This window comes from Myotis lucifugus, unplaced genomic scaffold (assembly GCF_000147115.1).
Source record: "Myotis lucifugus unplaced genomic scaffold, Myoluc2.0 scaffold_48, whole genome shotgun sequence".
Classification (NCBI taxonomy): Eukaryota; Metazoa; Chordata; class Mammalia; order Chiroptera; family Vespertilionidae; genus Myotis; species Myotis lucifugus.
In genome coordinates, this window is record NW_005871096.1 from 1,541,399 (window position 1) to 1,558,186 (window position 16,788).

Sequence of the window (16,788 nt, forward strand, 5' to 3'; positions counted from 1 at the left end):
AATGTGGACAGTATATTTGGTAGGACATTAACAGACCAGTGCTGAGTCATCATTTCATTGGAACCCCCAGGTCTGATCATTCTCTGGTGTTTAAACATAGCTAACGGCATGTCAGTGGCACATGGTTACTGTGCGCTCGCTGGACTAGCCAGGATTCGGGGATGTTACATAGGCGAACTGTCCTAGCTACACTTTCCTAAACCACTCTACCCTCGAACTGATCCTATATGGTATGTTCTTACCAAGGACACGCAGAATGCCTGATGTGACTGGCTCAATGGGAGACTTACATAGATAAAATGTTTCTGGAGGTTCTGACTACATTCTTTTAGCCAACAGTGTAAATATGTCAAATTGTTGTCTTACGCTGTTGATGGTATTGGAAATTCTGAAACCTTTGTTGCCTCAGGTGAAATACACATACACCGAATGTGATTCTAAGTGTGAAGAAAGACTTACAATGAATGGGACTTATTTGATGGTACATTTTTTACCATCTGATTTACACTCTGACTCTCCATATGACACTGGAAGTGAGCGCACCACCTGTATCTCCCCAGGAACGGACTGACAAAGGAAAGCAGCTCAGTGAAAAGCTTCATGATGGAAGTCCAAACCTATAGTTTTAGAAAACGAAGCCTCTCCAATATGTAGTTAGTGATTTCGTGATGGGGTACAGGGAACTGAGTGCAATAAACAAGTCTGCAACCACAGAAATCATAACTGAGTCATCTTTTTAAAAAAATATATATATTTTATTGAATTTTTACAGGGAGGAAGGGAGAGGGATAGAGAGTTAGAAACATCGATCAGCTGTCTCCTGCACACCTCCTACTGGGGATGTGCCCGCAACCAAGGTACATGCCCTTGACCGGAATCGAACCTGGGACCTTTCAGTCCACAGGCCAATGCTCTATCCACTGAGCCAAACCAGTTAGGGCATAACTGAGTCTTCTAACGATGACCTTCTATACTTGCATCAGAAGATGAATGTTAAGTCTAGTTGATTCAGAAAGAGGTCAAAAACTTCCCCCAGCAAGAGACTGTGCCTTATCCTAACACAGTATTACATAAGTGAAGACCAGCCTCTGGAGGTTCGTCGGAACATTATGGTATGGGGAATGAAAGGGGGAATATTGACGAATTGGTGAGCGTACCCAGGGTTCTTATGTAGATCAGGTGTGTGGTCATTGCTTTATGGCTCAGACACAGAAATCCTGACATGAGTAGAGTGGAGGTTCTTCTGGAAGGAAAACACGGAATGGCTGGGATGTTGTCAGTCACTTTAGATATTCCAGGGAAACCAACATGGGAAAAAGTTAAAGGCGATCATCACAGAAGAGATTAAACTCTTAGCCTCCTAATCGCATTGTTTTCTTTGAGAAAGTGCCTAACTGGAAAGGCAACTATTACAGATACAGGTGTGCTGCCAGGGTGTGTGAAAGATGTTTAGAATTCTTTAGTGTAAGTATCAGGAAAAAAAGAGCAAATACTTAGCTAATGCTTATTGATCACGTTTTGTGTGCCCAACACTATTCTAAGTGCTTTACTTATTTTTGCTAATTTAATTCACCACAACTTTGAGTTATCTTATCCTCATTTTACAGATGAGAGACTGAGGCACAGAATGTGAGGTAATTTGCATCCTATATAATAAAAGCCTAACATGGTAAGTGTCCGGTCATCTTGTCGGCTGTTCAACCAATCAAAGCGTAATATGCTAATGATATGTTAAGGCTGCTATGATGTCCTGACCACCAGGGGTCAGACAGTCGACCAGTCGACCAGTCACTATGACATGCACTTACCACCAGGAGGCAGACGCTCCAACCGATAGGTTAGCTTGCTACTGGGGTTTGGCCGATTGGGACTGAGCGAGATGTGCTGGATACATCCTGGAGCCCTCTCACAGTCCCTCCCAGCTGGCCAACCGCGAGTCCCTCCCCAGCCCCAATCGTGCACCAGTGGGGTCCCTCGGCCTGGCCTGAGCCCTCTTGCAATCTGGGCCCCCTCGGGGGAATGTTGGAGAGCCGTTTTCGTCCTGTCCTCCAGTAGATTATAAAATTGGGATTTGAACCCAGGCAGTCTGACTTCAGTGGCTGAATTGGCTAACTACTCTACTTGGCTCAGGACAAATCTACCCTTGGATTCTAATACAGGCAGAAAAGTAACTCCACAGAGTCAGGAAGCAAAAGAAGGGAAATCTGACCAAGAATGTTGCCAGTTCTAAGGGAGAATTTTGCAATCACTTCACAGTTGCTTGAAGTGGTGGGTATATCAATCTGACCCATGCAATTGCCTTTAGTAGGCTACTAATTCATAGGCTTCACAGAGCAATTAGTAGTGTCCAGTCCATTCGTGACTTTTTTTTTATGGAAGGATACTGTAGGCTTGAAAGACATCACTGAAAATATAAGAGAATGTCATTGGCATAGTCATTCAAAATTGGAACCACCTAGTAAAAAAGGATAACACTAGAAGACATGGGATTAAGTGTTGATTCAAGATGTATGGTTAAAATTATGGTTCAGAGTCATTTGTCAGTGAAAGGCCTAAAACAGGAGAATTGGGTATTTGCAGGGTTTTTCTGGGTTGGAGTGTGGATTAATAATGGGATTATTTTGGTATTGCTTAGGTTTTCTTCACGGAGATATGGTATTAATTGCTATAGTCAAAGTTATAAGATAAAAAGAGAAACTTTAATTTAGAGAATGATCATGGTAATTTTTAAAGATAAAGAATTTTGAGGTTCCTTTTATAGGAAAAATTTAAAAATTTTATTTTCTAAATAACGGTGGAGGGATTTTAATATTAACCCTCCATTATAACAAGGTCAATAGAGGCTAAGCTCCTGTTGAACATGTTTTGTTGGATGAAGTAGCAGAGAGGAATAGAGAGAGGAAAAAGAAAAGGAGAGGACTTGGCTGGTGCTGGACAATTTTTTTTCCTATAAAAATGTGTTTTGCTCTTGGCAGGGGTGGGGGTGTGTCCGATACTGAATCCCCTCATTCATAGAGATTGCTTTGCCCGGACTAATTGTGGAAGTTATGTTTCCTTAAGCCTGGTTATTAGCACCTGGGCATGAGTTTTGGTGAGGCCAGGACAATATGTCAATGAAATAGTCTTTAGACACTAGTCCATTCAATCATCTCTATTTGCCCCTTTTATTCTTCTAGAACTGGTTACATTTTTTAAAAAATACATATCTAGGGAAAGCTTTATCAACCAAAAGCCATTCAGTTTCTTATATATAGTCCATTCTACCAGCACTTTTGATAGTGGGCCTACTTTGTTTAAAAAGAAAGATTAGAGCATAGTCAGCGTGGCTCAGTGGTTGAGCTTTGACCTATGAACCAGGAGGTCATGATTCGGTTCCCAGTCAGGGTACATGGAGGAGGCATGCAGGGGGCAGCCAGTCAATGATTCAATTCAATGATTCTCATCATCTCTCTCTCTCTCTCTCTCTCTCTCTCTCTCTCTCTCTCTCTTTCTCTCTCTCTTCCTCCCTCTCTGAAACCAATACAAATATTTTCTTTTTTTTTTTTAAAGAAAGATTAGAAATATGCCACATGATTACAGGAACAATAACAGTAATCAGCATATGGTTTGGAACAGCTATTTTCAACCCTTTTTATCTCTGTCACACATAAACTAATTGCTAAAGTTCTGCAGCACACAAACATATATGTTTTGCCGATCTGAGAGGAAAAAAAGGTATAATTTTGACTCATTCACACCAGATGGCTATTGTGTTGCCTGTTGTCATTTTTTAAATTTGACAATATAAGGGGAAAAAAGGTTAGTGCCCCTGACTACATAGTCAGGTATTGCATTTTTAAAAAATTCTTGCAGCACAGCAGCCAGTTGAAAATTGCTGCTGTGGGTGATTCAAGAAGTATTATACCAGGTCTCTGCCCTTAATGAGCTTGTGGTGAGTTAGTGAATGATTAAATGTATATATTTTTCTATTTTATAGCTTTATTTTTCAAAAGAGGTTATCTTCTCTTTCAGGCTTACTCATATAAGGGAGGATGAATATGTTATTCTTAGACTTCATATTAAGATGAATGTTGGAAGGAAAGTATAAAAAGCCATTTTGTAAGTATTTTAACATAAAGAGATCCCAGAGAGCTACAAAGTTTAGAATCCTGGGCTGTATTTTTAGCTTAGTTTAGCCTACAATGTTATGATCAGATAAACTTAATAAGGACAATTTATATTTCTTCCCCTTCAGGAAAAACACAATTAAAAATGACCAAATAATGTCACTCACTCTTTCTTCCTTTTTCTAGCTTTCACAATAAATTATTTACTAAGATTGTTGTTTTCCAGCTTCCTGACACAAATGATGAAATAAAAAAACAAGCAAAAGCATGGTCAAGGAAGTGTCATGTTTGACAAGAAACGTCTTTGGACAAACTAAATTGCATACTTCAAAAGAGGGACGCTACTGAATACTTTTAGTTAGGTGCTCACAGGTCATTTGATTGGCAATAATTGTCTGGGAATGGCCAGAGCTAGAAAGTCTATTTCTTTATGGACAGCAGTCAGTTTATACATTTATTTTTTCCTATGAATTGGCTATACTGTTAAAATTGTGATTTACACTTGCTGCTTCCACACATTTATAAAGACATCCATATTTGGTGATTGCCATGAATATCAGTGAAAGAGGCAGAGTGCTCAGCCAGCTTCAGTTCAGAGTCGGACACCTGCTGCGTTCTGTGATTCTGGGCAAGTCATTCAGTGTCCAGGAACCTCTACTTCTCTTTCTGTAAAATGGGACTAAAGCGACAGATTTTACCTTACTAAGTCTAATGACATGGGAAAATGTGAGAAAAAGTGACAGCATGTTGTACATAATCAATAAGTATTAGTTGGTATGGATCAGTCTTCTAGAAGTCTTTTCATGACCAGTGACTTCACTGTTTTTGATTAAAGCTCAACTGTAAGCAAGTTATTTCTTTCATGCTTAAATATTCATAAAACCTGGAATAATTCCTGAAAGAGAAATTGTAGTTTCCTTCATTTCCTTGATTTGTCATGATATCCTTTTCTTAGATGCATACATACCAGTGTTTTCCTTTCTCTAGACAGCAAGCCAGTGAGCAGCCTCAGCTTGCCTTTGTCCCACCGGAGATGCTCATGTCATCAGGTTACACTGGACAATATTTTCAGCCCGCATCCAACCCGGATTATTATTCACAGTCTCCTTACGTTGACAGTTTTGATGAAGAGCCTCCTTTGCTAGAAGATAAGTTAAGGAAGTGCTGTTAATGTGTGTACAGCTCGAGAATAATAGCAATAATGAGCACGTAACGTGTGCTGTCAGCATGATGCATACAGTGTTTTGTGTGTGACTATTCCACGTGTAAACAAATCTGCCTCTTCAAGAGGCTTAACCCAGTGGAAGTCTGCCGCATGTTTGTGTGGGGGGAACCGGAAGGAGGTATGTGCTATTGCTGCAGTTACCACTGGTGCCTTCACTGTTTCTTAAATTTGAACTCCCTGGCAATGTCTGCACAACAGTGAAGACATCATTTCGAAAAGTGGTTACATCAGAGTAACCACCCTCCCCACCCCACTTAATGAAACTGCTTCCCTTCCCACTTTACACAGATCGGAGAAAATTTCTTGATTATTTTTTCTCTTTGTGATTATCCCCATCAAATGTATAGTATATTATAAGAAAGAGCACTTATTATAATTTTGCATTTTGAATCTAGGGAATTTCTAAGAATTGCTCTAATATGTTCTTCATGTTGAGTGACTTTGTGGAAGTCTCAAGCTTCATCTATAAAAGACATGAAAAGGCCTTAGGCACAATTTCTGTGATAAGGTGATGAATGACATTTGCCAGCTTTTTTAGAGTGTACATTAAGACAACCTATAAAATTATGAATCTATAATAAAACATCCCCTGCACAAAAACATGTTATTTGAAACTGTGCTTGTTTATGCCTTAAATGCTTTGTTGTCTAAAAGGCTTGTTTGGTTTTGTGTAAGAATGACAACTTTGGCTATTTGGTAATATACAATCAATATGTTAACAAATACACCTTGAAGGCTAGTAGTCAATTTAAGTCTATCAGACAAGAAAAATTACTGTGACATTTGGTATTTGTAAAATAGCCTAATGTTTGTGTTTCAAAGGCCAACAACACAATTTGCATAAAAAATCAATATATTAGTTCATTTTTATAGCACTTATATATCTTATACTTTACTACCACTAGATGACAGTAAAACAATAATTTTGCATTAAAATTTCACAGCAATTTTTCTACCTTATTTTGTATAAGGTGTAATATTAGATTATCTACAATTAATAATACTTATAAGCTCATTTGCATACTTTGTAATACATTTGAAAACAAATTATAAGGTGGGGCAAAAGTAGATTTACAGTTGTTTGTATGGAAAATAATACAATAATTAATAAATAACAATAAACTCTGTGTTTCATGTACTCAAACTATAAATCTACTTTTGTCACACCCTGTATTATGGCAATGTATTTTGGTAGAAAATACATAAGATCTTTTTTCTTATGAAAATATTTAGTTTGTCTTAGGTTCATTTACTGTTTTATGACTCAATGTTGAAATATATATAGAAGTTAATTATTCCATTAAATAAATGATTGAAATCAGTAATTATGTCTCATAAGGCTTTGATTTTCTTTGGGAATAATTATTATGCATTTTCAGAAAAAAAGATGTTTTTAATTAAAGGCCACTTTATTGTGGCAAATACTGAAAACATTGTTAGCATAAATGTCTAAATTGAAAATGAAGTTTGAAAGCAACATAAATTTTAGGTGAAATTAATTCACCTACTGTATTTCTCAAATTTTTAAAGTATTCTCTTTTAAAAATTACATTAGACATTCTGACCCAGCAGTTTTCAACCTTTTCTTTTTTATCTCATGGCACACTAATTACTAAAATTTGCGGCACACCAAAACTATACATAATATAATATAATTAATATATAATATAATATAATATAATATAATATATTTTGCAGGTATGACAAAAATAGGCATGATTTTAATTCATTCACATGAGACAGCTATTGTTGTGTTGGCTTTTGAAATTTTTTATTTGACAATTTAAGGGAAAAGAGGTCAGTGCTCTGACAAAATAATCAGGTATTGCATGTTTTAAAAATTATTGCAGCACACTGGTTGAAAATCGCTATTCTAACCTCATTTTAAGCTTGGACAACTGCTTATATTCTCCAAAATGTATGTTCATTAAGAAATAATAAATACACTGTGAAAATAAAAAGAATGCAACATGAATGTTATAATGTAGATTATTTGCCCACAATTAATTTAACCAACCAGATTTTTTTATTTTCAAGCTCGGGATAGTAGTCATCAATCTGAATGTGAAATGAGTGAGAGATATGCTTTCCATCCTAGTTCATACCAACTGCTGCCTGACAGTCTGAAAAATGTCAAGGTCTCTGTTAAAGCAAGGCCCCTTTGGGTCATGGTCATTATTGAAGGTCCATCTGGCCTTCTCTGTATAGAAATGTCAGCTTTGCAAGGTGTTCAGGTGGTATGAGCCACTGCAAAAGTTGAACTATGTATACTCTGTATCTGACCAAAGAGAGTTACTAAATTCTAGGAAGGGAATTTGAATGCCACATACAAATGATTTCGGGAGATGATCCTTCCCATGGGAGAATTGGGCTCAATTAAAAAAAAATACAACCATTATTATATCGAATGCCCATTGACTTGATAAAAAGCATGGATTCTGTTGTTTGTTTATTTTTGTGGGATGGGTTGTACCCTTATACCAACCACTTCCTACCTGTCCCACAGCCTCTGGCAACCACTTTTCTACTCTGTTTCTATAAGTTTGACTATTTTTAAAAATAAATTTCAGATTCAACATATAATTGATATCATGCAGTATTTGTCTTTCTTGACTTGTTTCACCTCACATAATGCCCTCAAGTTCTATCCATGTTATTGCAAATGGCAGGATATTTTATTCCACCACTCATAAAAGGGAACAGTTAACTTGTCTCAAGAATTTAATCTCGCCCTAGCTGGTTTGGCTCAGTGGATAGAACGTCGGCCTGCAGACTGAAGAGTCCCAGGTTCGATTCCTTGTCAAGGGCACATGCCCAGGTTGCGGGCTCCATCCCCAGTAGGGGGTGTGCAAGAGGTAGCCGATCAATGATTCTCTCTCATCACTGATGTTTCTATTTCTCTCTCCTTCTCCCTTCCTCTCTGAAGTCAGTAAAAACACATTTTAAAAAAGAATTTAATCTCTACACAGACTCAACTGCACAGAGCATTTAGCGTGTAAAAATATGTGTGCCCATCATGATTCCGTTTACTTGCCGAAAAGGCCATCCCCTTTCTTCTCTGTGGCGTTTCAGGCAGGCAGCATTCTCCTCTCAAAGGAAGTCCCAGACCTGGGACAAATATCTCTAGTTTAGATAGTTCTTCTAGGGAAAAATTATACTACGTTTGATATTTCCAAAGTGTTAGCAATGGAAATTGCAAGGAAAGGATATGTCTAAATGGGCAATAGAATGGGACTTTGGGTCTACCGTTACATTTTAGTTTTTACTGTAGAATGTTCATTTCTCAATTTTCATTTAGATTTTAAGCTTGTATTGGCTACATAAGTCAGGGATACTTTTTCTTATGGAAGAAAATTGTCTAAAATATTTCTCTTAGCTCATTGTTTGCAAATAAAAATATAATTTTATTTATTTATTTATTTTTAATATTTTATTGATTTTCTACAGAGAAGAAGGGAGAGGGATAGAGAGCCAGAAACATCGATGAGAGAGAAACATTGATTAGCTGCCTCCTGCATGCCCCCCACTGGGGATATGCCCACAACCAAGGTACATGCCCTTGACCGGAATTGAACCTGGGACCCTTCAGTCCGCAGGCCGACGCTCTATCCACTGAGCCAAACCGGTTCAGCTAATTTTATTTATTTATGGTTTAAATTTTTACTTGGAGTTTTAGATTACGAAGTTATAACAATCAGATTAAAATTCTAAGCAAGTGAATCAAATATAGTAACTTTAATAAAAGAATATTACTGCTGTTTATTTTTCTAATATTTGATGTTTATATTTGATGTTCTATATTCTGAGGTTTATATTTCTAATATAAATACTTTTATATATTTATATTACCTCCCCCCCCCCTTTTTTTTTTTTTGCAGAACTTGGAATTAATTTTGATCACATATGGCAAAAAACCTTGACAGTGTTAAACCCACTGAAGCCAGCAGATGGCAGCATTATGAATGAAACCGACCTGGCTGGGCCCATCCTGTTCTGTGTGGCGCTGGGAGCCACCCTGCTTCTGGTAAAGGACAGCGGCATCAGATTTAAACGTGTGTCCTTTCCAATGTGGTTTTTGCAGAGTGCTTTGGAAACACAGAAGGCAGTATGTCACTTTATACAGTGAAAATTGTCTGTTTAATTTGTGGCTACATTTTTGGGAGGTGAGATAGAAACATGTTTCATAGAACTATAGTGACAAAATAGAAACTGCCATCATGCATTACAACTGATAAAAAAAAATAGAAATTTAAATAAAATTTTAAAGATAAAAATCACCAAATCAAATTTTTTTATAAAGCAGCTAATCATTTAGGTCTTTATTGTTATTAAGAAAAAAATGTCAATCTGGAATAGTTGAAGGAGCACATGAACTTGGGAAATATAAGGCTTAAATTTTATTTCTTGCTTTTTTGTGAAATTTGTATTGTCACACTGGACAAATCCTTTCTCTTTGTTCATCATTTTCTTGGTTGTGTTGTATCTCTATGGTATTTCTAGTATCCTATGAAGTCTGAGATGGGTCTTCCTCTCTGAAATCAATATTTTTATTTCAGAGAGGAAGGGAGAGGGAGAGAGAGATAGAAACATCAATGATGAGAGAGAATCATTGATTGGCTGCCTCCTGCACGGCTCCTACTAGGGATCAAGACTGCAACCCAGGCATGTGCCCTTGACTGGAATCACACCCAGGACCCTTCAGTCTGGAGGCTGATGCTCTATCCACTGAGCCAAACCGACTAAGGCAGCTTTATGCTTTTTATGGTGACATTTTCTCCCCTGACTTTCACCATTTCCCTTGTGTATGTGCCTCTTTCATTCTTTATATCTGGGAGTAATAATATCAAAATAGGCCAAAAAAATTTTTAAGTCACATATTTCCACCTAAGTTAAGTTTAGATAGCATTCTAGCCTATCATTTGGAAAACATGTTTCATTTTTAAAAAGAAAGAAAAACTTAGAAAAGGTTTATTATTTTATACCAAAAAGAGAATGATCATACATTAAAAACAGAGGATGGCCCCAGGTGGGTGGCTCAGTTGGTTGGAGAGTCCTCCGGGTCAGGGCATGTGCAGGAGATAACCGATCGATGTTTCCCTCACATCAGTGTTTCCCTTTCTCTCTTTCTCTCAAATCAATAATCATATGCTCAGGTGGGTATTAATAAAAAACACAACACAGGATGAAAAATATGGTCAAGTTAGCCTGAAAAAAATATGGCTTTATTAAAGCATAAAGTGATAAACTTTGCAGGAGAAATAATACAGGAAATTAAAAATTCTAGGCCTTGTTCACTTTCCTTCCTTACAGCTATTTCCCATAATTGTTTTTCTGCACTGTAGTTACAATTTTTAAAAGTAGCTGTAAAGTGTTATTTGCAATTAAATAAATTTTTACTTTTTATTTATTAACTACTTAATACCAGTATCAAAACACTGATAGAAGTCTAGTTTCTGCATAATAATGTGATCAATAATCATAGTTTATTTATCTAGTACAATAGTATTTAGTGATAGCATCTATTTCTTCCTTTGAACTACAGCAAATACAAATACTCTATAAATCAAATACTATATCAACTGGAGTTTTAATTTAGTCTCTAACCTCCCTTCTGTCTCTGTCACAGTAATTTGATAATCTTAGATTAAATGCTGCTAAGTAAGACCGTGTCAATTAATCAAGTAGTCAGAAACAATCAATTTAATATATTAACTCATCTTTCTTTTTCAAGTAATATAACAGCTGTGTGTTGTTGTTTTTCTGTAGAAATGCTACCAGCACCATCCTTTAAAGGAAATTATTAATTCCATTAAGATCTTTTTAGGGTGTACAATGTTATTTGGAGTTGAGTATCCTCTCTTTTGTCTTAAATAGTACAAAGCTATATAGACAAAGAAATCAATTGGAAGTAAAAAAATTGAATCTACCCCGAACTTTTCCTCTAGGTGTGATCTTGAATCTTTTGTTTCCTGTTTCTTGAACTTTATTTCTTCATTTTGAGGACAAAACAAGATTTATTAAAAGTGGTACTTAAGTTCCGTTCAGTTCTGAAATTTTGGGGAATATTTGAAAATGGATATTTTCTGAAACTTTTTAGGAAAACATTATCATTTCAATTTTAACATTAGAATGTGGTTACTTAGGAATTGATTCTGACACATGTAGAGCAATAAGGACAAAACAAACAAAGTGGATATTAGTGAAGTCAGATTTAACTCAGAATTCATTTGAAGCTAAGTTAACCTGACTCTGGATATATCCAATTAAAATGTAAAGGATGAGCCTTTGCCTGGTAGCTCAGTTGGTTAGAATGGCATTGTCCTGATATGCCAAGGTTGTGGGTTTGATCCCTGGTCAGGGCACATACAAGAAGCAACCAATGAGTGCATAAATAAGTGGAACAACAAATTGGTATTTCTCGCTCTCTCTTAAAAAAAATCAATAAAGATGTAAAAGATGATTTTATGGGCTGATATATATATATATATATATATATATATATATATATATATATCAGAAAAAGCAAAAGTAAATCCAGAACCAATATCCAAATCTATTCATTGTCCCTGGAGGTATAAGATTCACGGTCACATACTCATCATTTTTCTGATTTATGTTGATATAAGGCACAATACCTTTTAGTGGACTTTCTTCATGCTGAAGGAGGCAAACTAAAAAGAACAGCTTCAAACACAACACAAATTTAGTTTTACTTGTTATTTCTCTCAAAACTATTTTCACCCCCAACACAATAAATATGAGAGATTTAAAGCCCTGGGTCTTTTTTTTTTTTTTTTTTGGATAGATCTTAGAGTGTGATCTGAAAAAAGAATATGCATGGTCAATATAACAGTACTAGGGGCCTGGTGCACAAAATTTGCTCGGCCTGTGCATTCTTGCAATCCCGGACCCCTCAGGGGATATCCCTGGGATCGGGCCTAAACCGGCAGTTGGACATCCCTCTCACAATCCAGGACCGCTGGCTCCTAATTGCTCGCCTGCCTGCTCACTCCTAACTGCTGGCCCCTAATCACTCTGCCTGCCTGATTGCGCCTAACTGCTTGCCTGTCTGCCTGCCTGGTCACCCCTAACCACTCTGCCTGCCTGACTGATTGCCCCTAACTGCTCACCTGCCTGCCTGATCGCCCCTAACTGCTCACCTGCCTGCCTGCCTGCCTGCTCAGTGCGTGTCATAGCAACCAGTCGTTCTGCCATTCAGTCGATTTGCATATTACCCTTTTATTATATAGGATAATCACATGAATAAGTATTTCAAATACAGATTTAGTATGAAGATGGTAGTGCAGGAAGGATCCTGAAAATTTTGAGGTTAAAAAGAAATGGAACTCTTTTTCTTTTCTTTTTTTAAATTATAAATACTTCATGAGTATGACATTATAATTTGGCATCTGTATACACTACAAAGTGATCTCCCCCTAAAGGTTGGTTACTATCGATCAACATACAATTAACACCTTTTACCCCTTTAGTCCACTCCTAACCCTCTTTTTCTCTGCTCTCTGATAACAAAGGATCTGGGATCTGTTCTCTGTAGGTAATTAAAAGAATAGAAAGAAAGAAAAAGAAAAAAAGGAACATTTATTTTCCATTTCAACTACAAGCCCTTGTTACAATTCAAAACAAATTAAAAAATGGCGGTGGCCCCTGCCAAGTGGAATTGTACTTTAAATTGAATAAAATAACAAGAGAGCAAGATGAAAAGAAATGTCAATAACTGATATGGAAAGGGACAATTTTGCTACCAAATTAGTTTCATTCATCATTTATTTTCCCCACTCTAATCACAAAACTTCTTGGGGCCAGGAAATTCAGACTATGTGCCCTTTGGGTATAGAGAAGTTGCTTTTCACCATTATAGCTATCATTACCTCAGAATTACCACATTCAGTTAAAATATTAAATAAAATGTTTCTCTACTACTTAAAAGTGATTTGAAAGTGTCACTATTTTCCAAGTTGAGCAAACCCACCCTGTGGTGCAATGCATAACTGATGTGTGTGTTTTTTAGCATGTCCATTAGCATCCATAACATTATTTCACAAAATAATACAAAAGAATTCCAAAAGAATACAAAAGATATTCAATGAGAACTTACTCTGGCTAATGCAAGAGAGAATTCTGCCAGTGTAGCCCAGGGACATTTTTGTGAAAGAACTTACCAGCCTCCATAACTACAGAAGAAGAAGAGTTGAAAATAGCTGGAAAATTTTGATCATTAAAATGGTCATAACATTCTCCAATATCCTTCATTAATAAATATTTCTTTGTTCTCTAAGACATAAGGACTTCACAAATAACAGCTATGGGGAAGAAAAAAAAAAGACAGCTGAAAAACTTCTGAATCAACTTACCAGACCTTTGTTGTTTTTTAATAATTCCCATGAGAACCAAAGTCAATTGATCCAACGTTTATCTAGAATTTCTAGTCAGTTTAATGTAAATGTAAAAACTAAAATCATTCTCGACTGGAGCGTTGGCATCCTCAGGTAGCCAACATTAAAATATCCTCTGTTCAATTAACAGTAGATTGTACTTACCCCAGATGAGTTTAATGGAGATATTTCAGCTTCTAGAGTCTAGAATCTAGACCCTAGTGCTTTGTGAGTGGCGGCTATTTTTATAAGTCCTCAGGAGCTCAGTGGTATATCCTGAACACCATTGAATTCCCTTAACAGTACCTCTTTTATGATTCATTACCAGGTAGTTTATACAAATCAACTTTTCATAAAGTATTAAACTGGCACTAGGCATTATGAAAACAAAATTTTCTGTGGTAAGTTTGGTATATGCTGGGTAATAAAAGGTTAAATAAGTTCCATTATTAAAGCTCCTGTAGTTAAGGACCTAAATTTTAGAGCCAGATTACCTGGGATCAAAGCCAACTTCAACCAATTAGCATTATTTTATTTTGGGGAGTTACTTAAACTTTCCGCCCCTCAATTTTCTGTGTAAAATTGATAAAATAATGCTACCTATCTCATAGGATGGTTGTGTAGATTAAATAAGTTATTGAAATGCTTGGAATAGGCCCTAACATAGCAAATCCTATGGGTTTTTGCTTATATTACTAATATCCCTTGTAAATAACCAAGACTAAATTGGAATTTTTTTCATTAATTGATTCATTTATTTAATTATTTAACAAATATGGGCAGAAAATATATTCTTACTTATGCTCTAATAGGCAATCTGTGATAAAAAAAAAAACCTAAAAATATTTCACCTTCTCTGTAGCATGCTTATGCCATCCCAAGTATAGTCAGGGGTGTTTGTTTTCAGGACCTAAATTCATAATATAGTCATTGTTTTACCCAGAACTCCCAGTCTCCTGATAATTGTAAGCACTACAAAGATATGGAACAGCGCTGAGCTGATTGATTCTAAAATGCTCTGATTTGTTGACACCCTGTTTTTTCTCTTGATGCTTTCTGTGTATTCAAACTGTTTTCTTCTCCCTGTTTCAGGCAGGAAAAGTTCAGTTTGGTTACATATATGGCATGAGTGCCATCGGCTGCCTAGGGATTTATGCCTTACTAAACTTGATGAGCTCTTCTGGGGTGTCCTATGGCTGCGTGGCGAGTGTGCTGGGATACTGCCTGCTCCCCATGGTCATCCTGTCTGGCAGTGCTGTCTTCTTTTCACTGCAGTAAGTGTCCTCGTTCACTGATAGACCCCGCATGCATAGTCACTGCTAAGGTGTGCCACACCAGTGCAACACTGGCCTCTTCCCAGTCATTTTGGTAGTGGAGTTGGGGACTTGATGACTATTAAAAGCTACAGGCACGCCCAGCGATGGTGGCTCAGATGTTGAGTGTTGACCCATGAACCAGGAGGTCATGGTTCCATTCCCGGTCAGGGCACATGCTCCAGTTGCAGGCTTGATCCCCAGTGCGGGGCATGCAGGAGACAGCTGACCAATGATTCTCTCTCATTATTGATGTTTGTATCTTTCCCTCTCCTTTCCTTTCTGAAATCAATAAAAATATATTTTTAAAAAAGCTACAGGCAGATTCAGGGAAGTAGGTCAGTTTTGGCAAAGGTGCTGTTTCTATATCAGTGATTTAAAAAATAGATTACACCAAGTAATCTTTAAAACTGGCACTTTGTGAGTTGTCACATTCTTCAGTATGAGCTATTGTCATGGGTAATGGAAGATCTTTAAAAAATTCACTTGTTTGATTGTGGAAGAGTAAGTGCCTGGTGAACCGCTGACAAATTGCCTCAGCTCCCAGGCACTCTGTCTTCTAGGTGGGAGGCAACTGTTCTCTCTCAGCTGGGCTCTGTGTGGTGCAGAATTCCCAGAAACCCTGATGAGGATATTAATGCTAGAGAGTTTTATGGCATATGTGCTCAGTCAAGAATTTTTTTTCTTTATTACTTCCTGAGCAGTTAGTATTTGCAATTCAAAACCATTAGTAAGAATGCAGTAGCTAAGTTTCTGTCAGGCACTCTCCCGGGACAGCTGCATGTCACAACCACTTTGATTGGGGAGACCAAGTAATTACATCGTCCTTTATCACTTGTTATGCTCTAAGCCCAAGTAGAAATAAACATTTGCCATCAGTGCTCATGATTCCACATTGTAATGAGACATAATTTGTATTTTTTTCTTAGAGGATCCACATTTTAGGTTATTAACCCTACATTGAATAGGATATTACATAAAGAACGTACCAATACCAAAGATAGACATTTTAGAAAAGCATTTAATCTTTTTATTTAGATACTAGAGGCCCAGTGCATGAAAATCATACACTCCGGGGTGGGGGGGTCCCTCAGCCCGGCCTGTGCCCTCTTGCAGTCCAGGAGCTCTCGGGGGATGGGCCTAAGCCATCATTTGGGCATCCTTAGCACTGCTGTGGAGGCAGGAGAGGCTCCCGCCACCACTGCTGCGCTCACCAGCCATGAGCCTGGCTTGTGGCTAAGCAGCGCTCCTCCTGTGGGAGCACACTGACCACCGGGGGCAGCTCCTGCGTTGAGCATCTGCCCCTGCTGGTCAGCGCGCGTCATAGCGACCGGTCGTTCCGCCATTCAGTCATTTGCATATTAGCCTTTTATTATATAGGATAATCTAGATATATAAAAAGCTAAGTGACTGTCCGACAGTCTGACTGGCCGGTACCTATGATGTGCACTGATCACCAGAGGGCAGATGCTCAATGCAGGAGTCACCAAGTTGTGGTGACTTGGCAGCAGTGGTTCTCGGGCAACACACCTTGAAGCCAGAGAGGAGGGAGCCCGATTCCTCGTGGGCTGTGCAATTCCACCTTCGGCTGTGGGTTATGTTGTTCCTAGGGCACTGGCAGTCCTGAATCTGGTTTACTACACACTTGCGTTTGCATTCCACACCCTGTTCGACAGCAACTTTGCAGAGTGCCCTCTAGCACTCCGGGACCCCTCGGGGGGTGTTGGAGAACCAGTTTCGGCCCGATCCCC

General features: G+C 37.7%; 1 protein-coding gene across 1 annotated transcript in view; it reads left to right on the top strand.

Moving 5' to 3' along the window:
• Positions 1-16,788, top strand: part of YIPF7 (Yip1 domain family member 7) — a 30,898-nt gene that overhangs the window by 13,351 nt on the left and 759 nt on the right. Inside the window, exons 4-6 of the mRNA XM_023753663.1 lie at positions 5,094-5,254; positions 9,210-9,436; positions 14,817-14,998. Coding sequence (XP_023609431.1) covers positions 5,094-5,254; positions 9,210-9,436; positions 14,817-14,998 — 570 coding nt within the window. The remainder of the gene's footprint in view (positions 1-5,093; positions 5,255-9,209; positions 9,437-14,816; positions 14,999-16,788) is intronic.